The 26,127-nt window shown below is 39.4% G+C and overlaps 3 protein-coding genes across 8 annotated transcripts; 1 reads left to right on the top strand and 2 right to left on the bottom strand.

Annotated features, from left to right (window-relative positions):
• Positions 1-76: 76 nt before the first annotated feature.
• On the bottom strand, positions 77-9,225 carry LOC137105637 (monocarboxylate transporter 7-like). Of its 2 annotated transcripts, none has more exons than XM_067488106.1 (6): positions 8,836-9,225; positions 3,329-3,568; positions 3,059-3,202; positions 2,844-2,972; positions 1,700-2,704; positions 77-1,028 (listed from the first exon to the last, which is right to left on the bottom strand). In XM_067488106.1, the coding sequence occupies exons 2-6, from the start codon at positions 3,564-3,566 to the stop codon at positions 721-723; spliced, it is 1,824 nt and encodes a 607-aa protein (XP_067344207.1). In that variant the 5' UTR covers positions 3,567-3,568; positions 8,836-9,225; the 3' UTR covers positions 77-720. The 2 variants fall into 2 exon arrangements, with proteins under 2 accessions (XP_067344207.1, XP_067344208.1); XM_067488107.1 differs by lacking the exon at positions 8,836-9,225 and adding an exon at positions 4,095-4,217.
• Positions 3,769-17,641, top strand: arsg (arylsulfatase G). 5 transcript variants are annotated; one of them, XM_067488111.1, is made up of 11 exons: positions 3,769-3,826; positions 10,458-10,691; positions 10,831-11,066; positions 11,747-11,861; positions 12,379-12,525; positions 14,169-14,383; positions 14,461-14,541; positions 14,679-14,787; positions 15,101-15,221; positions 15,331-15,421; positions 15,792-17,641. In XM_067488111.1, exons 2-11 carry the CDS (start codon positions 10,471-10,473, stop codon positions 16,070-16,072), a joined length of 1,617 nt encoding a protein of 538 aa, XP_067344212.1. In that variant the 5' UTR covers positions 3,769-3,826; positions 10,458-10,470; the 3' UTR covers positions 16,073-17,641. The 5 variants fall into 5 exon arrangements, with proteins under 5 accessions (XP_067344212.1, XP_067344213.1, XP_067344210.1 ...); XM_067488112.1 differs by having other exon boundaries at positions 3,792-4,200; positions 10,598-10,691; XM_067488109.1 differs by lacking the exon at positions 3,769-3,826 and adding an exon at positions 4,099-4,200.
• Positions 16,454-25,791, bottom strand: wipi1 (WD repeat domain, phosphoinositide interacting 1). Its single transcript, XM_067488114.1, has 12 exons — positions 25,392-25,791; positions 24,146-24,228; positions 23,758-23,927; positions 23,549-23,645; positions 23,099-23,196; positions 22,889-22,981; positions 22,739-22,809; positions 19,905-20,012; positions 19,262-19,426; positions 19,059-19,166; positions 18,595-18,734; positions 16,454-17,990 (listed from the first exon to the last, which is right to left on the bottom strand). The coding sequence occupies exons 1-12, from the start codon at positions 25,466-25,468 to the stop codon at positions 17,869-17,871; spliced, it is 1,332 nt and encodes a 443-aa protein (XP_067344215.1). The 5' UTR covers positions 25,469-25,791; the 3' UTR covers positions 16,454-17,868.
• Positions 25,792-26,127: the final 336 nt, after the last annotated feature.

Genomic DNA, 26,127 nt, shown 5'->3' with positions numbered 1-26,127 from the left:
TAAAGATACAAATGTGTAAAACTAGGTTCACATTTAACATAAGTGAACATGACTGTGTCATGAGACAGCTGAGAAGTTCAAATCACAGTTGCTTTATTGTGAGTGAACATACAGTAATTATAAAAGAGTTTGAGTCAGACAACTCATGTTACATAATAGTGCATTGTCAGGTTGGTGACAGCTTGATTAAAAATGCTTGTAATTACATAGTCCTGAGCTTTATGTGTTTTCTATAACACATGTTACAGAATCTGTGCAATTTATTGTCCTTGCAGCTACATTTGCTTCACAGTTTCTCTGATGATCTTGGTAGTAATGATCATGAGAAGGAATTCATTTATCAAGTATTAGTGTAACATTTTCTCTCTTAAATATTAAAATCTAAGGCACATTATCATCATGCATAATCCATTATAAATAGGTCCATACCTTCCAATCATATTTCACACACATTTACACATTTAAAGCTAATTAATTAATAACATACATGTATTCACTTTATCATTTTTGATTCAAGTAAAAAAAGGTTGGTATATCAGGTCTATAATTCTTATGCACATGTTGTGATCTAAATGTTCTCAAGATTGCTCCCAAAGGACCTACAGTGGAAAACCATAAACACTTCATGTTGGTCTGTCATTTTAGCACACAGTCAACAGTCTTTAGATAACATTTTAGTGTTGTATGGCTTAACCCATTTATTAAAGTTATGTTAGCAGTTCAGGCAAAATGTATAACCTCCTGGACATCTCTTGTTGTGCCCACCTGTCTGTGGGCCAAGTTGTCATGTCCTTCAGAGCATTCCTCAACACTGTCTGTTTTTTTGTGCAAATCCTGCACTGGACTCTGTTCATCATAGTCACCTTTCCTTTCATGTATGTCTTCAGGTTGTTTGGAGTCCCTTTTTTTACACAGTAATCCTTTCTTAGCAGGTTTGACCAAGCCCAGAAATACGGCGCTCACTGCCATACCGACTGCACAGGAGTAAAAGGCTGATCCATAGTTATGAGTTACATCCACCAGAAACCCTGGAGATAGAACAGAAAAATAGGAAGTGTTAGTGTGGCTCCACAACAATTTTACTTTTCACGAGAAACTATACAACCTTGGGAAACAGCACAGTGACTTCTGTGGTTCTGGGTTCTATCTGGAAAATTACCCTTATAATAATAATGTCATATGGTGCTGAGTTAAATAATGTGAGAAATGTTCGACCCATGCTACCTGACTGGAAGTCATAAATAATTGCCTTCTTCTTCACCTATTTTGGCCTAACCTTTTTCTTTTTATACCTAAATTTGTAGAAGTGCAACACTAGCAGGATGAAAATGCCCTGGTATCAGAAGGCACAAAACTGAACAAAAATGACATTAGTTTTATTTTGTCTTACTTCGATGACCTATTACAGTTTACATAATGCTTTAGTGTTGAGTACCACAAAAAATTGTTTATTATTTGTTACAGTTAGAAAATAGGTTAAGTTTGCATAATCTGTACAGAATCTTTTTTTTTGTACATAATCTGTTCTCTTTCCTTTTATATAGTTTTGACAATGTGCTGTAAGATTATTACAAATATTAGATATATTATTATTTTTACACAAAATAACGCATTCTTGAATGATTGAAAGATAAAAGCCACAGCAAAGTGGAATCATCAGTATTTCAAGTACATTTTCATTACAAAATCTCAATCTTACCTCCAAGTGGGGGTCCAGCCAGGCCAGCAAAGCTATGTATGAACACATAGACACCAGCAGCTGAAGACATCCTCTCTATGCCCACCACATCATCCTCAGCCAGCATAGGGATGTGGGTGCATGCTAGGGTTCCCATAAAAAAGCCATACAAAGCGCAGCATATAGCTAGGCCATAGAACTCCGTAACCAAAGTAAATCCCATCAGATCCACCGTCATTGTAATAACACATGCTAAAAGCACGAGAAGCTTCCTCTTGGACACCCGCTCCCACGTTAGGACCCACCCAATGGTAAATCTGCCTAAGATTTCAGCCACAGCCATGGTGGAGAGCATGAAGGTGGCCCGATCCCGCTCTACACCTCGACTCACACTCAGCTCAATAATGTAGAGCTGTGGGGCGAAGAAGCCAAGCGTAGCAAACAGTCCAAATAGAGAGTAGAAAATGAAGCTGCGCTCTCGGAGGATGGAGAAATCTAGGAGTTTTGAATTCTTTGCAGATAGCTTTTCAGCATCTGTTTTACCTTTATCATCTTGCACTCCTTGTTTCTCTGTATTGTTTTTTCCCCCCTCATTCTCAGGCTCCCTTATTTCTGCCATACCATTTTCCACAGACTGCTGTTCTGTCTCTGACCATGCTTCTTTGTGCAGTAAAGTCTTTTCCTCTGGGATGCTGTTATCTATGTCCTTTAAAGACTGAACACCAGAGTCTCCAGTGCTCACAGAGCCTCTAGTTACCTCGTTTTCAAGATTGTATGAGGTAATTTCAGGATGTGAGGCCTTGTTTGTCACAGACTCCTCCATTTTAGTGGTTTCTACATTGTCCTGTGTAGTGAGGCCTTCCAGATCTTTTGGGGACAACCTTTCAATCTCCGACTCACGAGTCCCCCTGGGTTTGATCATGACTGGCCGCAGCAGAGCACCACAAATGATGATAGTACTTTGTAAAACTCCTATCACTGCCATGGTATGTCGCCAGCCAATACGGTCCTTCAGTGCAGAAAAGGCTGATGGGCAAAAGTAGGGATTCAATTAAGTGTTCACCAACAAAATTACATCCAATACCTGATTTTTATAAACCCTAAACTGACATTTCTCTTCTCCAAGTGTATGCATAAAACATCAAGTGGAAGCTCTTGAGCTCACCTGGTGCCAGGGCGAACATAGACAGAGATTCTCCTGTGGAAGCCACAGCTGTGACCAGAGAGCGTCGACGGGTGAAGTACTGGGACAGGATGGTCACAGTGGGCAGGAAGGTCAGACAGTAGCCCAGGCCTGCACAGTGGAAAAGTTTTTAACTGTAATTCGGTTCGGTATGAAACGTAGAGAGAGAGAAAACCAATGAGGAGGCAGTTCAATACCTGCAATTAATCCATAGGTGATGTACATTTGATTGATGGAGGTGGTAAAGCTGGTTGCAATGGTTCCCAAAGAAATAAGTAATCCTCCAGCCATGACAACAAGTTGGAACCCGAAGCGGTTGGTCATCACAGAGGAGAGTGGACCTGAGGCAAATAAAAAAATAGTGTAGACAGTGTCATTCTTACAGATCAATGGTCATCCATAACATAGTTTCTAGTGCATTTGGTTTTGGAGGGTTGCAACTACTTAACCTTTTCAGCTGTACTTACCATTGAAGGTCATGACAAACACGCAGATGGAAATAATCCAGGAGACTCGACTGTTGGTCTCTTTAAACTCCTCCATCAGGTCTTGTAGGAAAATGCCAAAGCTCTTAATGATGCCATAGGTGAAAACCTCCACCAAGAAGAAGGCCATAGCCACCATCCATCCCCAGCCTCCATCAGGGGGCTCTGGGTACACATTGGGCCCCAAAAACCGTCTTCCTTTGACTCCACAAAGTGTCATGACTGTACAAAGAAATGACAGTGTTAGTGACTAGCAGTGGCCAGCAGCTTTAGAAATGACCTGAAAAAATACATAGATGTTAATTTGAAATGACATACTGTGATTAGTTGCCATATTTAAAGTAAAAATCACAAAAGGTGCAAAACTGCTGAGAATCACTAAATTCATGTAGTGACCTTGTTCTGGAGCCGCCTTAAAGCGTGAACGCGCATCCCATTAGCTAACTTTAGCCTAGCTGCCTCACAGCACTGGGACCCGCAGTGAGTAGCTACAAATAAACTTTTCTTTTAGCTACAAAAACAATGCACACATACACACTAAAGAAACGTGCAAGTGTATTTATAACCGTAAGCAGCCTACAGCGATACAATTACAGACGCTTTCGTGACTTAGAAAATGAACACCCTCAAGTTTAGCCAACAACAAACTAGCCAGCTTAAACGGCTGTGCGCGTCACCGCCCTGTGCAGACTGATGCGTTAGCATCACGTTCTAGCGGCTTAAAACAACATTAGCTCTGATTTTACACCTGAGAGTTTTGAGCTGCTCCTCTTGTCATCACAGTTCAGCTTACGAAGACGGGACAATCTGCTCCTTGTCTCCAGCTACAGAAATTAACTGACTTGATGGCTCCTGTAAGTAGCTAACGCTGGATAGGATGCTGACACCATCTACAATCCCTGTCATATCATTCGTCTTTCATTAGCAGCTTGACTTTTGAATAAAATGGCTCAGGGTGTCCCTGCCAAGCTACTGTTTATTGGATAACTACTGTCTTAGCTGGAACCAAAGGCAACAAGGAGGAAACAGCAGCATGTCCACACAGTTCAGTCTCTCTCTTTACAAGGGTGGGTCTTATAAATTATTAATGCAGTTGGCTTCTGCATTAAGTTGATGATGGTTTTTGATGTGTGTCGCTATCACACTTTTAGTGGACCTACAACTCATTTAAATTACAATTTTGTCTTGACTCTGGGAAAAGTAGGTATTAGGATGCGATATGTTGAGCACCACAGGAGTGATAACTTACATGTTATTTCAAAATTAGTTACAATTTCATTTAAGAACTAAGATGCAGAATCTAAGCAGGTACACAAAGAGTCCCATCTGTGACATTCTTCTTCAACTAAACATATAGTATACCATTGAAGGAAGAAATATAATATTGCATAATTTTATCCCCAGATAGATGCTCGTATTCAAAGCAACCAAGTGAAATACACAAAGGTGCAGCTTGTTCAGTGTCTTGCTCAGGGACACATGAGCATGTTAACTTGAGGAGATGGGTATTGGACCACCAACACCAGGGTTAGTAGGGCGGGTTCTTCAGGTCCCTCCCCAGATTTTCTTATTAGGAAGTGTCACCACTGCTGGACAGCGGCGCATCGCATTCACCAAAGACATAGAGACCGTTTCTCGTAATTAATGAGATCCATATCTCATATTTATGAGTTATGTTTCTTGTAATTACGAGGGACTTGGGGATTTCATAAATATGAGAACGTTTCAGAACTTGCCTTAGATTAATCAGGTTTTTAGAATGTCTTCAGTATTAAAGTAGTTCTGTGCTAGTGTTCAATACTTCCAAAACTCTATAGTAAAACAGAACTGTCGATAGATAATTTGATGGACTTATCTTTTCAAGATGTCAACAAATAGACTGTAAAGCGATGTTCAATTTGCAGCATATAGTTTAACGCTGCATGTTTTTTCTGAGGCTACAATTCAGAACTTTCCTGACAGTCATCACGTTTTCAAGTTTCCTTCATTGATATGAGGAAATCTGTACATCCAATGGTACAAAGCAAAAATGAACCGGTAATAGCCAATTTGGCATATTTATTGTTGCTAAATGTAAACGTATAGGCTAAAAATTAGGCCAAGTTGTAGCCGGTGTTACTTTCTGTATGTATAGCAACATAACACTTCCTGTTTCTCTTCTCACGAGTGAACACTTTTAACATTCAATGTTTAATCATTTCTAAAGATCCATCAATCACGATGTGGAGAAAAGTGAGAGTGGTTATTAATTTATCGCTATTTGAGACGACAATCTCATCATGGTTTAGGATAACTTAATTTAATTCTTAATTCTCAATTTTATTTAGGCGATTCCAAGACTTATTGAATATGATCGTATATATAAATTTTCGTGTGATTTTCGACATAGAATTTTAGAGAATGTCACATTAAACGTTAAAGACTTGACTCATGTGACCAACTAATACAGGAAACAGGAAGTGTCGTGTTGCCATGGATATGAAGATTAACTGTCTGCTGCAAATTGAATTGGCTCAGTTTACAGCCTATTTGTTGACAATTTCAAAAGGTAAAACTGCCAAATTGTCTATCGACAGTTGGGTTGTACTATATGGTTTTGGAAGTATTGAAAACTATAACAAAACTACTGTGGTTCTGAAGACATCCTAAAAACCTGATTAATGTAAGGCAGGTTCTGAAATGTTCCCTAAGTCCTGTATCTCGTAAAAACGAGAAACATAACTCGTAGTTATGAGATCTGTAGTTGTGTAACTTGTAGTTAGGCTCTCGTAATTACGAGATGAGGTCTCCAATTTTTTTCTTTGGTTAATGCAATTACATTAATGCTGTTGGTCTGTATAATAATTAGTCACCTTTTTAACAATTAAAACCACAGTATGCAAAACTTTTTAAAATACAGAAAAATACTCCAAGTTACATTTTAATGTGCAAGGCTACTGTGATATAGACACATTGAACCCTACTCGCAGCAGTGCAGATATTAGATATTTCTTTGAGGAGGCTTGTCATTTAACAACAGCAAATATCTGAAAGGCTGGGCAGAATGTTGAGGATTCATTTCAGGTGTTGTATTAATGCTAGCTATTGCCTGCACAGCATTTCCCCAAAGTTGCATGTGGAATCTTTAATACATATTTGTATTTTGTAAATGACTGTGCGTGACAAACAATATTTGTTATAATCAGCTGCCACAGGCCCATGTACAGCAAGTATTGAGTGAACTAACAGTTTTGAATTCTGACTGATAGTGGGAAACCTTCTTTGCAATAACTCATGTTGTACTGTTGGTAATATAGGGGTATAAACAAAGTAATTGGAGGGGCCGCTTTCGCTCAGGTGGTAAGGCAGTGGTTCGACCACAGGGTCAGTTGTTCGATCCCCAGTTGCAGCTATATGTCAGAGTGTCTCTGGACAAGACACTGAACCCCTCTTAGCCCATTGCAATCGCCAGCTGTGCAGTGCTGGTCCCAGCCCGGTAGGGTAGGGGGGTTGCGTCAGGAAGGGCATCCAGTAAAAACTGTGCCAAATCAATATGCGGACAGTGATCCGCTGTGGCGACCCTGAACTCACGGTATAAGCCGAATGAACAGAAAACAAAACAAAAAAAACAAAGTAATTTCTGTTGAAAATGATAAAATAATTTTATTGTAGTTACTAAAGTAATAACGAGGCAATAGTTTGGTATAAGAATTGGATAGCTAACAGGAGGCTATGGGTAATAATATGTTGACTAAAAACCAAGCACCAAAGTAATTCCCAGGAAACACTTCAGTTTCTGAGTAATCATCATAAAGGAGAGTAAAATGAATAACTCCCTTTCTCTACTTAAATTCTTGGTATATCTGTAGTGGTAAAGATGGACAACAAGACAGAAGTGAAGCCATGGTCATAAATGCCATCCTCTCTATGTAAGCAGGTGGATTTTTAGTTTGTTTTTAAGCTACTTGATGATATAATTACATTTTCTGTTTAAAGTTCTGGAAATGATAGTTAGGACAATGATAGTGTACCTTGAATTAAGATTATTATGTCATACTAATATTCACAATGTGAAGAATTGGGCCTAACTGTTAAAATTGACAAAACATAATACAAAATTAAATTAATACTTGGAAAGTTTTTATCACTTTACTTCAGTATAGCTGAGTCAGTGAGTTTATTCACAAATTCAACGTGTAAACAAAGAGGAACAGTGGCCACAGTTGAAACTAAGCAACAAGAATATGATGACCATTAGGTTTTTATATAATAAATTGTGTGAGGCATAGACAAACACTGATAACTGGTAAACATTACACAACTGGATTTCCCCAAAAATGTTTTTCCTCTAATTCCAAAAAATTTCTGTGTAAAATAACAGAAGTGTTATCTTATCAGAAGGTAAGTATTGCCATTTCGTCAATGGATAAAATCTATTAAGAAACCCCAGATTTGTATTTAGGCTAAATGACAACATACAATCCCCCAGCAATTTGATTATTAAATAATTATTTTAACAACACACATAAAACACAAGCCTTTGTTTACTCATTGAAGAAATTTTTGAATAATTAAGTTGTTTTGAACAGGCCAATATGTTATTTTTATTTATTGATTAAATGTTTTAAACATAGATGGCAGTTTTAACATTAAAGTGCTATACAGTTGCATTGTTCTTATTCAAAAAGAATTTTTTTTTACAAAAAACATTCTATATACAACTGATTAACTTAACATTAATTAGGTTACTTTTGCTTATAATATATACGTCTTTCAATTTCAGATATTCAGGGTGAATATTCTGGAAGAAAAATTCCCATTTTAGATATAAAAAATGCATTTGTTACCATTCATATTTTAATTTCGGATATCCATGTAATTTGGAATATTTAAAATACATTATGGGCAGTAAATGTCAACACAGATATCCATCATTTCTCTTATAAGTAGTCAAAATGCAAGTTCAGATGTAAACAATTAGGATTATGACTAGAAACAATACAAATGTTGTACAATACAAATGTATTGTAAATATCTGTATTATGGAATTTTTGACTAGTTTGTTTTGACTAGTGAGTCGAAGTTGTGGACATCGTAAAATACAGTTTCTACCAATAAAGATGTGGTTGTTATATATAGATATATTTAATTACCATTCGGACTAGTGAGAACCCAATTTTGACTTCATAGGAAATGCCGGAGTCTAAAATGTAACTACGGACAGGATTGTGGTTCGAAGTTAAAAGTGCTCATAGTGGCGTAGACTTGCGGCCGTTTGTTCTGTGATCGTGTTGCTGACGCAACGCTCTGAGACCGGCGGCAGCTCGTGTGGTTGGTGTGCCACTTCAATAACTCCCCTGAAACACTCTGTAAGTATTTGCCCGTCGCCTGTTTGAGACATATATTTAATTCAAGGCGTATCGAATGTACATTTTGCCATACACAGGAGTTTCACTAAAGCAGACTCATTTATAATAGTATAATTCCTAGTTTAGTAATGAATGCCTCACCTGTGTGTAGCTGGTTTCGGCCGGAAACCGGTTCCCTCGTTCTACAGTTCCTGTAATCCAAGTAATGCGGCAGTAACCGACTGAACTTTACATCCACATGTTCTCACTTGTATGTTCACAAACACGGGTATCCTACATATGGAGACGTAAAAACACACACAGTTACGCGAGCAAACGCTCTGTCTCATACAAAGCTAAGATTCTTGTACACCCCCTCCTTAACAGCCAAGAGCGAGAACGGAAGGTCTACAGAGATCTGGTTACAGCCAGTTCTGTCCCCATGACCGTCTGCAGACTCCCCAAACCCCCTGCACCGTAGGGTGCATGATTGTTCAGGAAAAAGTGCGAGTTCACACAGGCTGGTGTGTGTGTGTGTGTGTGTGTGTATGTAGGTGTATGTTTGTGCTCACGCTCGTGTGAGAGAGAGAGAGAGAGAGAGAGAGAGAGAGAGAGAAATGTGGATGGTGAAGTCAAACTTCCTTAGTTGTCAAGCAACATTATTCCGTGTCTTGTTTTGTGTTGTTTTCCCTCTTTGTAATTTGTTCCAAAAATGTTCAATCATTTCTTGTCTTTGTGCTCTCAGTAGACCTGACATGTTGGCCACAGTTCTAGATAAATGTTTTTACTGTCTATAAGACCACCACCACTATCTTAACTGTATAAATTGCTTAACTAATATAATGTGACCTTCGTGTGTAAGATCCCTTATTCAACATTTTACTTTTTTGTCCTCAACTATATCTGCTGATTAGTATGATCAGTATTTTGACTTGACCATGAAGAACTCAGTTGTTAAATTTAAAGTTACCGTCTGCCTGTTTTATGTACAAAAGTGTGTAATTTTTAGATATATTTTGTTTTGTTTTTAAGGAACACATCCCAGCTGAACATCTAACTAAACAACAACAACAACAACTTCACAACTCCAGAAGCATAATTATGTCCTTAATTTCCACTGAAACTTTTTTGTAGGGAAAACAACTCCCTTAAAACATTTTCCTTATATATTACTGTATAGAGCTACTATAGTGGGTGAAATCATATTTAAGCTAATCATTCAGCGGACCACAAGGTCAGTGGTTCAATCTCCAGTACTGGCTATATGTCGAAGTGTCTCTTATCCCCAGCTGTGCACTGCCGGTCCGAGCCCGGTAGAAATTGGGGAGGGTTGCGTCAAGGAGGGGCATCCGGCATAAAAACCAACTGTACCAAATCAACATGTGGACAATGATCTGCTGTGGCGACCCTGAACTCACAGGATAAGCCGATAGGACAAAAAAAAGAAAAAAAAATTCAGCTGCAGAGCAAGGTTCACCATTTTAAAACCTGATTTGGTTACAGTTGCAAACAACATTTATCCTCTAAAAAGTATCTCTTTATTTAAGTATTTGTTAGTTTTATTTTGAAGCCATTTGTAATGCTTTCAAACAAAACTAACAAACCAAAATTGCCTGAGAAGTCGACAAATGTTGCCACGTCTCCCTAACTCATCACCACACATGCATTTCATAAAAATATACTGCAAAGGTTTACATTGGATTATAAATGTATTGTATACAAAAACATTTGTTGTGTCTTTTTATATGCTACCTATGATTTAAATATGTTTGACTTTTCTGCAGGTTTTGACCCAAAATGGCAGAGCCTCTGTTTCTTCTGTTTGGAATGTTGCTTTGTGGACTGCTGCTCCACATTATGTCTCAACATGGAGCCACAGTTAACAAGTCCAGTAAAAAGCCCAATTTTATCATCATACTTGCAGATGATATAGGCTGGGGTGACCTGGATGTTAACCAGCCTAAAGCTAAAACAAACAACACACCTTATCTCAACCTGATGGCAGAGCAAGGACTAAGGTCAAGAATGTTTTATCATATCAGATATGCTAGTCATGTCATTAGTCATGCCCCTAAATCATACTTTTAACACATATTTTTCCTGTCATATTATACTGTATAGGGATTGGACTTAATGAAACCATGTTCTTCCCCCCAGACTGACAGACTTTCATTCCCCAGCATCAACCTGCTCACCATCCCGTGCTGCCATCTTGACAGGCCGTTATGGCCTAAGAAATGGGGTGACTCATAACTTTGCAGTGGACTCTGTAGCTGGACTTCCTCTGTCTGAAGTTACATTACCCCAGCTTCTACAGAAAGCAGGATATTACACCGGCATGATTGGGAAATGGCATTTAGGCCACAATGGACCATACAGACCAACAAACAGAGGTAAGAGGGAACTTGAAATTTACATCTCAAGTCTTTTTGAACCCACTGTACATAGAGTGTACCACTGACAAATAAAAAATAAAGACAGAAGACTTGCTTACGTAAATGAATTTAATTTGTACTTTACACATTAAACTGTGAGATAGGAATCAACACACACAACTATACTTTATTATCTGTTGCACAACATCATCAGCCTGACTGTCTAGACTTTTCTGGAGACATTGAATGTGTGAGCAATTGAGGCCATCAGCCTTGCTGCAGAAAACTGAGTCAGCAATCAGCTCCCTGCAGCTGTGTGTGAGATAACTAACATGCATCTGACTTTTCACCTTCAGCTGATTCAGCATCCACCCCCTGCATGATCATTATGGCAGTTGTAACACTAAGAAGCACAGGGCACAGGTCCAGGGTACAACGTTAAAGCCTACGTGTTCGTTTTATAGCTTAATTAGCTAAACGTTTCCTTCTGTTTCATTTGACAGAATCACTTGATAAATTATGTATGTTGTGTCCTTTAAAAGGGAGTGGTGCATATCATATCAAGGCACATATGGTTACAACATTCTGATTAAAAAGCCATGCGATTTAGGGCACACAGCCCCTGAATAAACACTGGTGCTTTATGTTTGGCTGCCATGACAGACATATTTTCAGCATTGTCCTTGTCTCCTGCATAGGTTTTAACTACTACTTAGGTATTCCGTACAGTAATGACATGGGCTGTACTGACATACCAGGATATAATCTACCCCAGTGCTTCCCCTGTGGCAGATATGGACTTGAAGTTTTCAGGTTTGGCTCTGTCCTCCTACTTTAACAAACATCCCACTCAGATATAAATAAAGAATTGGCCAAAAATAGTCTAAATAAATAAAATTTGGGGTACACCTAAAGGGTTACACCTCAGTCTGTTTATATCTTATTATTCTGCCATTAGTACTTTTTATTACAAGGGAAACTAAAGGATATTTGTGTTGAAGATTCATTGGCTTACCAAGGTTATGCAGAATTGAAAAGAAATCTTAAAATGTTAATGTTTAAGTGAAACATAGCACAGTGTGTGCATGTGTAATATTTATGTGTATGGGTAGCCATAACCAGCTTAAGATGTACCAAACCCAAATAGACGCAACCGTCCAAACCTACTTTGCAACAATTAGAGCTTTACAACTTGTAAATAGTATGAAATGCTTCCTATGTGATCAGCCAACACCCTGCCCCCTTACACTTCTTTAACTACTTTACAACCTTAGCCTCAAAAACACTCACAGATACAATGTACTTAGTAAAATTTGTTCTTATGCTATAGGCTGAAGAAGAATGTTCACAAAGGCTGCTATTCCAAAGTGGGTCTGCCGCTGATTGAAAACAGCAGTATTGTGGAGCAACCACTTGATCTGTGGACACTAACAGAACAATACAAATCTGCTGCAATCAGGATTATACACAATGCAAGGTACAAATCAGGTGCTACATAAATTATTTTTAAAAATTGATATTAGGCTGTTCACTAGTACAGAGTGCACTAAAACTTTGCTTAGGCTTTACAGTGTGTACAACATACAGCACCATTGTCCTTAGAAGGATTTGTTTAACCTACATGAATGTTCTGTTTGAGTTCCCTGTCCTAGATGTTGACAGTCTGCTGCAGTACAAATACACTGTGAATGAACAGGTCCTCAACGTTTAGTACAAAAATACAGACTTTACTGAGCCTGCTTGTGCAACCTATTTGTTTGAGCCAAACTAATAAAACTGCTGTATTTTGAAGGCTGTAACATTTCAAATACACACTATTTCAGTATGCTCACATCCAAGGACTCATAATCATTGTTCCTTTAATTTGTATAGCATGAAGATACAGGTAGTCTGGCCATCACTGTGTATGTCCAGTAACAGGACCTAGTTCTCTGTCAGAATGTCATTAGTTTAGAGTCTTGTTTTTGCCTATGTGCAGCTGGGATTACTTGAGAGATCTGACCACTGTGTCATGTTTGATCATTACCCGGGGACATACTTGTACTGTACTGGAAAACACGAGGAGGGGAGATATAACAAATCAGAAGCAGGTGCTAACATTTCCTTTAAAAGGCACACTGGTGGCTGTATGCTGTGAGAAGATCAAGCACCTTTTAAATGTGATGGTCATTCTGTGTCCTTGATGTTCATTATAACATGTAACAGAAGTGACGTCACCCAAGTGCAATGTTTTGTTACCGGTTACCGGTAACTCTAGATCAGGTGTCTGTATTCATATTAATAGTGTATTCAAAACCAGATAGCCTGTTAATACCATATAATATAGTTCATTAAAATAGCCTCATTTTGTGTGGTGCCTTTATGAAAACTTGGGGACAATTTTGTGTTGATTGTGTCAAGGAGGACTTATTTAAAATTTTGCCAAATTAAATACAATGCATATTCACTGTAACTTTACAGTATAAAGATATTATGAGTACAGTATAGAAAATGTGTGTGTGTGTGTGTGTGTGTGTGTGTGTGTGTGTGTGTGTGTGTGTGTGTGTGTAATGGAGGGACGGGGGACGGTAGTCAACCCTGCTGGTTGCAGCTGTCTATAAAAGACTTGTTTTCATCACCATTGCAGCAGTTATGTGCTGTCAAGATCCAACAGTATCCAGGCTTTCAGAAAGTTAGAAAGTCCACATTCCTACAAAGAAAAAATGAAAGGACAGCATGTACTTTAAAATAGAAAACCTGTTCCACTGTGCATGTTTATAACTTATGAATACCACAACTAAATTGTTTCCAAAATGATTACATCCAGAATATAGATGTCAGTTTACTTACGTTCAGTTTTCTTTATCAGTTGGTAGCAAACATTGCAATTACTGCATAGGGAACACAATATTGTTCATATCATTGGCAGCCTTTCTTGTTTTTTTAAACCCATATTAAAAACAAATCCACAGCTGTACTTAATATAAATGAGAATGGATCAATATATATGATCATGCTGGGTCAGGTCAAAATGTCTGAAGAAACCTCACTATTACTGTATATGCTTATACTCTGTGGGTAGCAAATATTGTATTACACATATTTTCCACCATGGTTTCAATGTATTAACAATCTTCACAGGGAACAAGGGAAGCCATATCTTCTCTACCTAGCACTGAGTCATATGCATGTTCCCCTGGCCCCTCCACTCCCTTCCGATCTCCCCTCCTCCACCTATCATTCAGATGATGTCAACGTATACATTTCCAGCCTGCAAGAGATGGACAACCTGGTGGGGGCAGTAAAGGTTGCTTCTGATGACACAGACAAAGACAATACTCTTATCTGGTTCACCGGTTAGTGTCCTTCAACACCACTAGTTTAATTGTTACCCTAAAAAGCCTTAATTGCAACCTTATGTGTGTGTATTTAGGTGACAACGGTCCTTGGGAACAGAAGTGCCAGTATGCAGGAAATGTGGGACCTTTTATAGGAAAGTGGCAAACAAGTAGAGGTATGAAGTACACTTTCATCCCTCTTTTATGACAAGAAGTGATGTGTTCAGTTGTATGGTGGTAGATGGCACTACAGTACATTTTATTCCTTTGAAATAAGTCACATTTTCTAAAGTTTGTTGTTAAAATGTGTTAGGTGGAGGCTCAGCTAAGCAGACCACTTGGGAAGGAGGTCACAGGGTGCCAACAATAGCCTATTGGCCTGGAAGGGTACCTGCAAACACCACCAGCTCAGCCTTACTCAGGTATTTCCTTTTATGTAGACTTTCAATATTTTAATAGATGCCAAGTTTATGTTATGTCGTTTATGAGCACACAAGGACTTAATATTAACTAAACAACCAGCCTAGGCCTAGTTCACTAGACAGGAATATGCGTTCATGGATACTGAATGCCAAATATTGCTCTAGGATGGTAATTTCTCCAACTCCTGCAAATTTACAGTATATTGAAATTTCTTGTTAACAGATGACAGATGGATATATATACCTCTTCTGAGTTTATTAGTTGGTCTCTTTACAGACTAAAAATACAATCTCTTTTAATGGCCTCTTGCAGTGGTATGGACATCTTCCCAACCCTTCTGTCCCTGGCAGGGGTAATTCCCCCTTCTGACAGACATTATGATGGCATTGACGCCACAAACACACTTTTGCATGGTGAACAGAATGGTCATGAGGTACTAATTAGTTTTGCTATTAATCTTACTTTAACAGTAGTATATTTAGTTTTGTTTGTGTTCCCAGTGTCTTGTTGCAGTCATTAGTTCTACTCCTCTTCTTTTGCAGTTCCTTTTCCACCCTAACAGTGGTGCTGCAGGGACATTTGGTGACGTTCAGACAGTTCGAACAGGGAAACACAAAGCTTTCTACATAACAGGTAATGCTAACATGTCATAAAAATGTAATGTTAATATTGTAATCGGAACTGCTTCACAAAGCAGAACTCTTTAACAGAGATAACATTTTTGGACGCTGTAGCTCAGGTGGTACAGCAGTTATCAATAAACCATAGGGTCATATTCAACTCCCAGTTTCTCCTACCTTCATGTCAAAGTTTCTTGGGCAAGACATTGGACCCCAGGTTGTCTCAGCTTTGTCTTAGCTATTTAGTTATTTAGCTAATAAGTTGTTAGCATTAGTGAAGGAAATACTAAGATTTGATGAGATTTCATTAGAGTTTAAATAAAATATCAAAATGTGGAGGAAAGATTATAGATTAAAACTCAAACATCCCTGCTCCCTTGCAGGTGCAGCTGAGGCATGTGGTGGTTCAACGGGAAGGCAGCAGCTCCATGACCCACCGTTGATATTTGATTTGAACTATGACAAGTCTGAGGAAACACCCCTGGATGTCAGGTCACCTGAATACCAGGCGGTAGCAGAGAGGATCAGCCGCCAGAGGGAGAAGCTTTTATGGGACATTGCCACTGACAAGTCTGTGTCCACAGCAGACTACAGCAAAAACAAAGCAGCTGCACCCTGCTGTGATCCAAAACAGGCTGTTTGCCGCTGCCACATGCAGGGCTGAGGGTGGGAAACTCGCACACAACACTGACACTAAAGGCCAAAAGAGAATCACACAGATGTGGAGACAAATATCTCCTTTGGATGTGCTCAGCTGTTTGTTTGTTGAATGTGTTGTATTGGGAAGTTCAATGTCCAGATGCGGCAGGAGATGTGCAAACAAATGGAGAGAGCAAAGAAAAGCAGACGGTCAAACTTTAACCAGCTAGTAGAAAGAGCCAGAGCAATGTAGTTCTTTGTGAGGTCAGTTACTTGGGAAAAAAATGATCAATCTAAAGATCAATTGAAAAAGTCAAAATGTTTACATGATTGAAACTTTCTCTGTTAACAACTGGATATCAGGGAGCATAAACGATCCTTTAAAATATCCAGATATGTAACTCTGTCATCGTTATTTCATTTAATATGCAATTTAAATATTTACAACATAAACTATGCTATTTTCTAAATCAATAACTTGCAGTGCAGAGAATGAATCACTTTGTCAACTTTAATGAGTGTGGTGTAAATGTCCAGCACTGAAGAGCTCAATGCAGCATACAGGCGTCCTAACAGCGCCACCTTTTGGCAAATCAAATGTTATTACCATGTTACTTTTGACATTACTATATATAAATGTTATTTATATACACATTATACACACACTGTAAAAATCCTCAATATATATTTACGCATGGTAATTCTATGCGTCAATGTGTAATACTTAAAACATATTGTAAAAGAACGTTTAATACATCAAAGTAAAAATGACGTACAGGTTAACATATTCAGCAACATGTAGTAAATAAAAAGGTCTTCAGGGAATCACTGAAATTCAAGGACCTGTAACTTTGTCATGTACAGCTCATCAAGCATCCAGATATATTGTCAGGTTACATTTGTGACGCTGAAGTTTTTTAGTCTCATCTTCCGCTACCATAATTAGTATCACAGCTGCATCTGCAAATCATATAATACTTACTGCACGTATCATGATTTAAATAGTGTATCACACTTACATCTTTTCCATCATGAGTGAACCAGTGCTCCTTTCTTGAGTTGTGAAACATTTAATGCCCTGTGGTCTGATCGACAATAATGCCCTTAAGATAGATCTTCGAATGTTCATTCCTAAGATTTGTTAATGACAACAAACAAGACATACACTTAAGAGATTAGAGTAATTCAACTTTGGGCTTGTAAGAACAATATGCTAAAAATGACCTCAGGTGAATTCTTATCTCTCGTAAGAGCATTTTTGTGAATCTGGCCCGTGTACTAAACACTGCAGGCCAGGCTCGCCTTTTGTCTCCTCTACTATCTTGTAACGTTCAGTCTCCTTAACTTAAACTCTGTTGGAACAATACCAAGATAATGTTGTGCAACAATATTGTCACTGTGCTGTCAGCTCATTATTTAAAAAAAAACAAAAAGGTTTAAGAAGTATTTTATAGCATTTTTTTGGGAGTTAATATCGGGGCCCTTCAGACAACATTTGAATCTGACAAAGCAAAGAGTTAATTGTGGAGCTTATTCTTATTCTATGACGGGATCAACTCTTCTTTATTTGGTGTGTTTTTTGTTTAGTCATTGTTCCTTGCAAAAAGTGAGAGCGATGCACAATACAGACACGCCAGGAAGATTTGACCCTAGACCAGCAGGGGTATGTGTGGGAGGGAAGGGGTGCTACAATGCCTCAACACATCAGGAATTTTTTTTGTCCATCCTCCCTGTCTAAAACGAGTGACTCTGGTTGTTATGCAGGGATGGAAGGGTTTAGAAAGGTTCTTGGTTGGGGGGGAGGGGGCTGGGGTAGTTTGGTCAGTTAGTCTGGTTGCTGACTGGAGGAAACTCATTCTCGTCATCCAGACAGACAGGGCCCTCAGCAAATTCATGCTCAGGGATGACCTCACCCTTCTGTGCTCCACCGTCCTCAGAGTAGCCTGGGAAGAAAAGAAAGATGGCTGAGAAGGCTTTTGCTTCCTTTTGCTACTAAAATGTTCTTATGGACATTCAAATTACTCTAGCCTCAGCTGCTTTGTCTGTTAAACTTTTTTTGTTGTTGTAGAGACTTTAGCTGAAATTGGATTCAGGAAACCTTATATAAGTTAACTTCACGATTGTTTTAAATAACTTCAAATGGATAAGATGAGAAATTTGTGTGCTTGTACTCTTTGCTTCCCCAAAGAAGCAGAAATCTTTAGACACTGCATTAGGATTTATACTGTATTTCCTGTCTTAAATTAGCAGTCCCACACTCATTGGATATTTCCTGGACTGATGCACATTCAAATCTGTCAAATATCAATCATTTAAAGTACAAATAATTTTTGTATAACTTTGTAGGATCTGACCTAACACACTATTGTAGAGTTTTAGGTTTTAGGGTTTCTAACTTAGAGCCAAAACACTCTAAGTTGGTTTAAACTGCTTTTGCAGACAGTATAGTGCACAGCTGGGTTTTTGGAGCAACTGGGTTTCCAGTTCAGGGTGCTGCTGTGGAATCTTGAAGAGTTTGTTTAATTTTTATGCATAGCAGAATCTTACCCATCAGAGTGGTGGTAGAGGGTGAGGTGGAAGGAAGAGCCACAGTGGCAGCATATGATTGGCTGGCTGGTTGAGGAGCAACATCCTGTGGATTTTCCTTGTCCTTGTGTTCCACCGGATCCTCACTGGAGTCAAACAGCCTGCAGAAACACCAAAACAAATTAACAAAATCACAACATCCAAGCGTGTTAAATTGTAAATATAAGAAATACAAATTTACAATTGTACCAAACATGGAAAATGCCTAAATACATTCAATAACTGCTTTTTACTTATCATTTCTTAATTTTTGGGAAAGTCCATCACAAATTCCTGAATTTTCATAGTAGAGCACATTCATTCTGCATCTCAACGGTTTTGTTTTAGTGGTGATATTTTTTCACTTTTCCACTGCGTTCAGTGTAGTAATTTTTAAAGTTATTTTGCTGACATTTATGCCTGAGGCAGCCCATTAAGAGACACACCTGTGTTTTTGGACAAGGACACACTCGCCTCCATCCTGTGGATCCACATTGTAGATGTAAAGATACCCATCTGAGGAAGCCACCAGCAGGCGAGGGAGCTTCTGTATCCTGACAACAAAACATACACAAGATGTTAGTACATCTCAAATACATACTATTGGAATAAAACATCCCTGCCTTGTATCTTTTTCACACTGCCTTACGTAGCCAGGGCGCAGATATTTTTTAAACCGAACATGTTGAGTCGAACAGTGGCAAAGGCTCTGTCCTGATGCATCATGTCAGACACCTGTGCGGGCAAGTAGGTGCTGGCTGCTGTGAACATTTTGCCTACATATTGTGACCATGTAGGAGATGACTCCTCTTGGCTGTAAGGAGACAAAACATGTCATAAATTAAATTGCATAAGCAATGTGGCATTAATTAAGACATTTGATTTTTTTTTCTGTCAAATTTAATTTTAAAAGGTAAGCTACTGATTTTTTTAATTTTAGAGAAACACAGGTGGATTGCTTTATGTTTGAATTAGAGCAGAGGGTGCATTGCCATACAAAGTTCAGAAAAAAAATTACTTCAATTACTACTACTTCAAGGACTTCTGCAAATCACTTATCGTTGTAAACTGTCAAGGCAAAACACGTCTTCGGCAAACCGAAGATAATGTAAAGCCAATTCTTAATAGGAAAACACGTTAACAATGAAATGTTTATGAATCCCCTTTGACATAAAGTACTAGGGTTGATTTGATCTGTGCCAGCAAATCAGCTTTATCCACACACTGCATCCAAGCTTGTAAGTTGAAATGACATCATTCATCAAGTAGAAACAAATAGTGTGAGTGTTTACCTGGGGCTGTGCTGCTCCAGTTTAAAGATATGGACTGTCTCAGTGTTGCTGGAGGCACACAAGAACTGTGCATCTGCGCTGAAGGACAGTGAACTAATGCTAACATATCTAACACACAGGAAACAGACAAGATGAAAAGAGTCAAGATTAATGCTATATCTTTATTGAAAACAAAAAATACAAGGTTGTGATAGACAAAACTGATCGCTGTTTTTAGTAATTATTCATCACCAAAACTGAGTCCACATTTAACCCAAATATAGACTTTGAATTTAGACTAAATGGGAAAATGTCATTGTCTGAGTGATAAAAACGTTTCAGTGTAAATTAGCCTTTTCAGTGTCTCCAAGTCTAATGATTCTACTATTTAAATGCATACAATGTCCAAATCACTGGTACTTGGACACTTGGAAACTGTACAGACCTCACACTCCTGGGAGACTGAGAAGGAGAGGACGCTGGCGTCTCCCTCCAATAAAGTCTGTGAGCTCTGCCGTTTTTGCTGCCCTTTTGCCTGGTTCTAGTGGTTTCCTTGTGCTGTTTCTGTTCTGTATTGTGTTTTAGCCTGGTCGTCGCCTGTTGGCCATCAGTCTACCTAGCACCCGGCGTTAGCTTCTACGGTCATGCAGCTATACCGACTGACCGTTTCAGCATCCGTATCGTGCCGATTTAAAACCCTCAATCACTCTCCACAAGTTGCTTCTCCCGGTGTCTTCATGCTGTGGACCACTCCGCCTGGACTTGTGGGTCTGCATCTTTGTGTCTCCAGCCTGCAGCTGACGCTTAGCTACAGGCTAGCCCTGTCCACGACCAAGATGATGTTACCATATAACTGCTAAAATGCAACAAGTTCTCCACTGTAGCCTGCATCTCAGCCATAAAACGGCTTGAAATCATGCTTATACCCCGCTTCCTGAAGTTCCCGTCGAAAGCTTTTTTGCTCTCAGCTTGTGACCCCGATTCCATCCCCTCAATCTGTTCTCCAGAGCAATTCGTCGCACATCTAACACGTCATCAGAAACGCCACTATTGGAGGTATTAGTGCTGAAGTCAGTGCTAAACCTCCAGAAATCGAGTCAGCCAGGAGGCAGGGAGTGGACTCTTGCCGTGTCACCAGAACGGTGACATTCTTTCACCCAGCCCTTTGATACACATTTGAGCTGCGGAAAATGAAGGCAGTTGCCCGTGCCCGCGAGGTGCATTTGAATACATCTGGGGTCTCTGTGCGCAGGCTTTCTTACCAGGAGCAACCAAAAAGCCGCAAAATCATTCAAGGATGCAGGGTCACAGTACTATTCTGAAATCATCAACAACATCTCTGGAAACTCTATGCAGTTGTTTTCCACAATAAGCCATCTCCTGAAACCCCAGTCTAAAATTTATACAGAAAACACAGTGGAACAGTGTTACAATTGTCTTAACTTTTTCAAAGGCAATATTGTAAAAATTGTTTTTTCTTTTTGACCTAACTGCAGCCTTTGACAGCGTGGATCACCTCATCCTCTTCAGTCAACTCCACTGTGACAATGGACTGTCTGGTACTGCCTTGGACTGATCCTTTTTATTTTTTATATGCTCCCTCTCGGTCGTGTCATCAGCTCTCATGGAATCTCTTTCCATTGCTATGCTGATGACACACAGATTTACATCAAGACCAACTCAACCCCCTATGCTGCCCTGCCATCTTCATCACTGTCATCACCGTTGTCCACGCTGACCACTTGCCTGGAGGAGATAAAGGCCTGAATGAGCCAAAACTTCCTCCAATTAAACAGTTCAAAAACGGAAGCCATACTGCTCAGCACCTTACATCAGGCCCAGTCATCTTTCATCAACGAACTTCACCTTTTCCGGACAGGAAATTCCCCTCTCATCTACAATTATCAACCTTGGTCTGAGTCTGGATCCTCACCTAACATTTAATAACCACATTATACATCTGTGTAAGTCATTTGTATTCCACCTCTAAAAACATCGCCAATCTCCGTCCCACTCTCACCCTATCTGACGCAGAGAAGCTCGTCCATGCCTTTGTATTCTCCAGGCTTGAGTATTGCAACACACTGCTCCTCAGGATCCCTGGCCCGAGAGCATATACAAAACAGAGCTGCCAGGATCCTGATGAGAGTGCGTAAACATGAGCATATCACTCCTATCCTCAAGTCCCTTCACTGGCTCCTGGTCTCCTCCAGAATTCAATATAAAATTGCGTTAATAAAGTATCAGTGCATCCCTAGCAATGCTCCGGCCTACCTCAAGAAGCTTATCACTCAGCGAACTTCATGCCGCTATCTCTGTTGTACAAGCGGCCACCTGCTACATACCCCTGTAAATAAGTCACGGACTATGGGAGATGGAACTTTCTGCTCAGCCACCCCCAACCTGTGGAACTCCCTGAACATTTAAAGGGCCCACAGACTGTAGCTGCATTTAAAAAGGACCCTTAAGAATTACATCTTCATGAAAGCATTTAAATAACTGCTCCTTGTTTGTTCAGTATTAATGTTTGTATATTTTATGCTCCTTTTTCTTGTAGCACTTTGAGATTTGTTTTTAAAATGAAAAGTGCATTATAAATTAGATGTAATATTATTATTAATATTATTATTATTATTATTATTATTATTATTATACAGTTTAGCCTTCTACCACTGGCTATGAGCAGCAAGAGTGTCTTCCAAACCTGTGCTAACTAAATGCTGAAGATTCACTTGAATGTTTGGATTTCCTATGCCCTCCAGCAATAAAAAAAAGCCTATATCAGCTTGTGTACTCTTTCCACACTTTTCTTTTCAATAGATTCAGATTGAACTGCCAGAAAATATAAGACTGACCTTTTCATCCCTCGACGGAACTCAAATAGCCTCTGTCCTTCAGGAATGCTAAAGACTCTGATAACAGTGCCCTGTATAAGGAGAACTGGTCAGACATAAGCTGCTGGTCAATAAAACAGAAGGAGGCAAAAAAATAAATCATGTCCTCACCTTCTCTGAAGCACTGGCCAGTTTGTTGCCAGAGGCGTTGAAGGTGAGGGCTGCCAGGGGACTGTCGTGGGCTTGGATTAGCGTCACAGTGCTCTAAAGTGGCAAACAGGTACTTTCTAATGAGCAGGCAGCTTTTCCCCATAGAGTCTTAAAGAGACATGACAACAGCAACAAATTTCCTTGCTATGTTAGAGTTGAATGTAGCCTCACCAGGTTGTTGGCATCGTAAACTGTAATCTCTCCAATGGTGGAGCTGCCAGGGTACGCCAGGTAGGAGTTACTGTGGTTGACAGACAGAGCGCAGAGACCTACGAAGGAGTGCAATTTTGTGTATGATTTGTCTGGGGCCATGTTTTAGTACTGTCCTGTCCTGTATTGTACTGTACTGTCCTTTGGATAAAAAAATCGCCACATGCCACTACTGTTGAATTTTGATTATTTTTTAAGTAAATTGGTATTGTATGGTCTGGCAAGTAGCTTTAAAGCAACATAATGTAAAGGTCACAAGAAATAAATTCTTTATTTTACATATTAAAAGTTGAGTTCATAGTACTTTACACTGAAGTTATAAAGATTTTGGTTAGAGTCTGTAGGAATTACACTATTTGCATAATCTATGTGTCAGGGTCGGTATAATATCTTAGGACATTAGGATATTACCTGAGGGGTTGCTGGGTGTGTTGAGCAGTGTCTTGAGGAGTTTCATGTCTTTGATATTATGGACGTAGATAGACTCCTCCAAGCACACTACCAGCCGCTGACATTAACATGGAAAGTGACAGAAACAGCGCGATTACCAGGATATAATACGTTTGAATGTACAAATGTGAATTATGACAGATATGGAGAGATTCACTTTCTGTATTTACCTGTCTGTTGAGCCTGACAGAGAGGATGTTATTGGAGTAGCTGTAGTTACAAATCTCTGTACCCTTCTTGAAGTGGTAGACGTTCATGCGCCTTGGCATGGACAAACTGACGACCACCACCAGACTACTGGAGAAAAGCCGCTCCACAATATACACATCTGGACACTCAACTAGGAGTTAGATAAGAGAAACACCTTAAAAACTGCTAAATAATAAGCTCATCATGTATATAATGTATAATATATTCAAAAAGACATACGTATAATCTTGGGATGCTGTCAAGCATACCACTTATAATAAAATAAGCAGCAAAGCATGCATGGTTTGTAATTGTGAATTTACAGGATAATTGTCATGTGACCATATACACAAAAAGTTTCCCTTTTACCTCCTTCATGGATGCAATCCAGTTTGTCCACAGCAGTGACTGAGAAAAGCCGGTAGCCAGTTTTGGTTCCCACTGACAGAGAACTAGAATAAAAACACACGCAATGCAGACATTTTCAGCCACATCCACCATTGTTATTGTGAAATAGCACTGTAATTACTGTGCTGTACTCCATAAATAATCTGATGTGTTATATTTGTGGTCACACATTTATTACACACACACAACGTACAATAACCAGAAAAGTGCAGCATACATCAGGAGGTAAAATGATCACTTGGCCTAAGTTTCGGTTTAGAAAATAGTGCAGCATCGAGATGACTCCCCTGTTAGCAGGGAATGATCATGCTCTTACATTATATGTAACATCCTAATAACTGAACCATCTCTGGCTTTAGTGTAAGATTAGCATGAGGTCTGATTGACTGGAGACATTCCCTTGTCAGATCGAGGCTGAGTAGATGCTTTGGAGCTGTGCAGTACATATCATGATTTTGTTCAGTTTACAGTGGGTATCGAAAAGAATTACCCCCTTGGTAGTTTTCACTTTTAATTGCACTATAATTACACCTGTGTCTGAATGCTCCAGTTACTGGTGAATCAGTCAAATCGGTCAAACTCTATAACACAAACACAAAATAATATTCCAATTAACTTTATAAAAACATTATTGAAAATGTTTTTCAATCGATGTTTATTTATTTAAATAAGTGAAAAATATAGCGCTGGGTCAGTGTTTTAATTCATAGTTGATCTTCTATTAATCCCTAAGCCTGTTACAACAGACGCCTCCAGCACAGGTGTGAGACGTCAAAACGTTACAGGAACTGTTTGTAAAGCTGCTTTTAATAATACCGTGACAGCCTATTACTTACTAAATTTGCTCATACTCTTGCATGTTAATTATTAAGTAGTAATGTGTTAATTGTTATGCATCCAGGGGGAGTTAAGCAGCAGTGTGCGTGAGAAGCTTTTATAGAAATTCAATACATCCCAGTAAGATAAGATGTTAGCACACCTTAGACAAAAGTTTGGTTATTGCTTATTGTGCAACAGGCCTTGAAGATTAACACAGTGGCCTACTTCATTCTCAGCTGACAGGGACTCATCTCGAAGTTTTAATAAGGCACTAACAGGCTTAGACTCGTTTGAAATGAACCATATAAAAGTGAAACCAATTATACAACTGCGGGGGGGCATCAGTAGGATTTAGCTCATCCATCGGCCCGGCCCGTAGCTCGCTTACGTGGTGTCCTGGTTAAAAGAGGCACAGATGAAGCCTCGATGCATTCCGGGGCCATCCAGTGCGTCCTGGGCCTCCATTCGAGCCACCCAAATCCCACTCTTGTCGCTGGTCGAGGTCGGAGGCCTTGGGCCCGGGTCGATCCCCGCCGGAACCCGCTTCCCCTCCTCTGCTCCCCGACTCCAGGCGCCACGCTCACAGTGTTCAGGCGGAGGAATGTACGGGCAGACTGGTTCAAATGGCACACACCACTCACCAGTCGAGCTATCCCGAATCTAAACAGGAGAAAATATTAACCTAAATGAGACTTTTCCGCTTTAGTTACTCGACCCTGCCGCTATTGTGCTAATAACTTCCAATAGTCACACAGCAAAACAAAAACAGCTGATGGGAGGATGCGTCACTCTGAGCTGCATCACGATTGGCTAGAAGGAAACGTCAACCCTATCTCTCCGGTATTTCTGTTGGTTGAGCTGTTTAAAGCCTCTGAGTTATTTGTCAACTTAGCTGTCAATTAAATAAGACCCACCTATTTAGATGATAAGGGTTTTGACTGGCCAATTATCCTTTCACTCTTGTCACGAGGAATTGTTTTGATGTTTTCATTGGATAAAAATGTGTACCAAGCTTTTTACTGCCTGTTCCGCGACACATCATCGCCCTAAGCGACGTTCAACTGCATAACTTGTATAGTTCATTTTTTTGACAAATAATTTCAATAATAAAAAGGTTTATTTTT

The sequence above is a fragment of the Channa argus genome, chromosome 20 (assembly GCF_033026475.1).
Source record: "Channa argus isolate prfri chromosome 20, Channa argus male v1.0, whole genome shotgun sequence".
NCBI lineage: Eukaryota > Metazoa > Chordata > Actinopteri > Anabantiformes > Channidae > Channa > Channa argus.
This window is presented reverse-complemented; position numbering and strand designations above follow the sequence as displayed.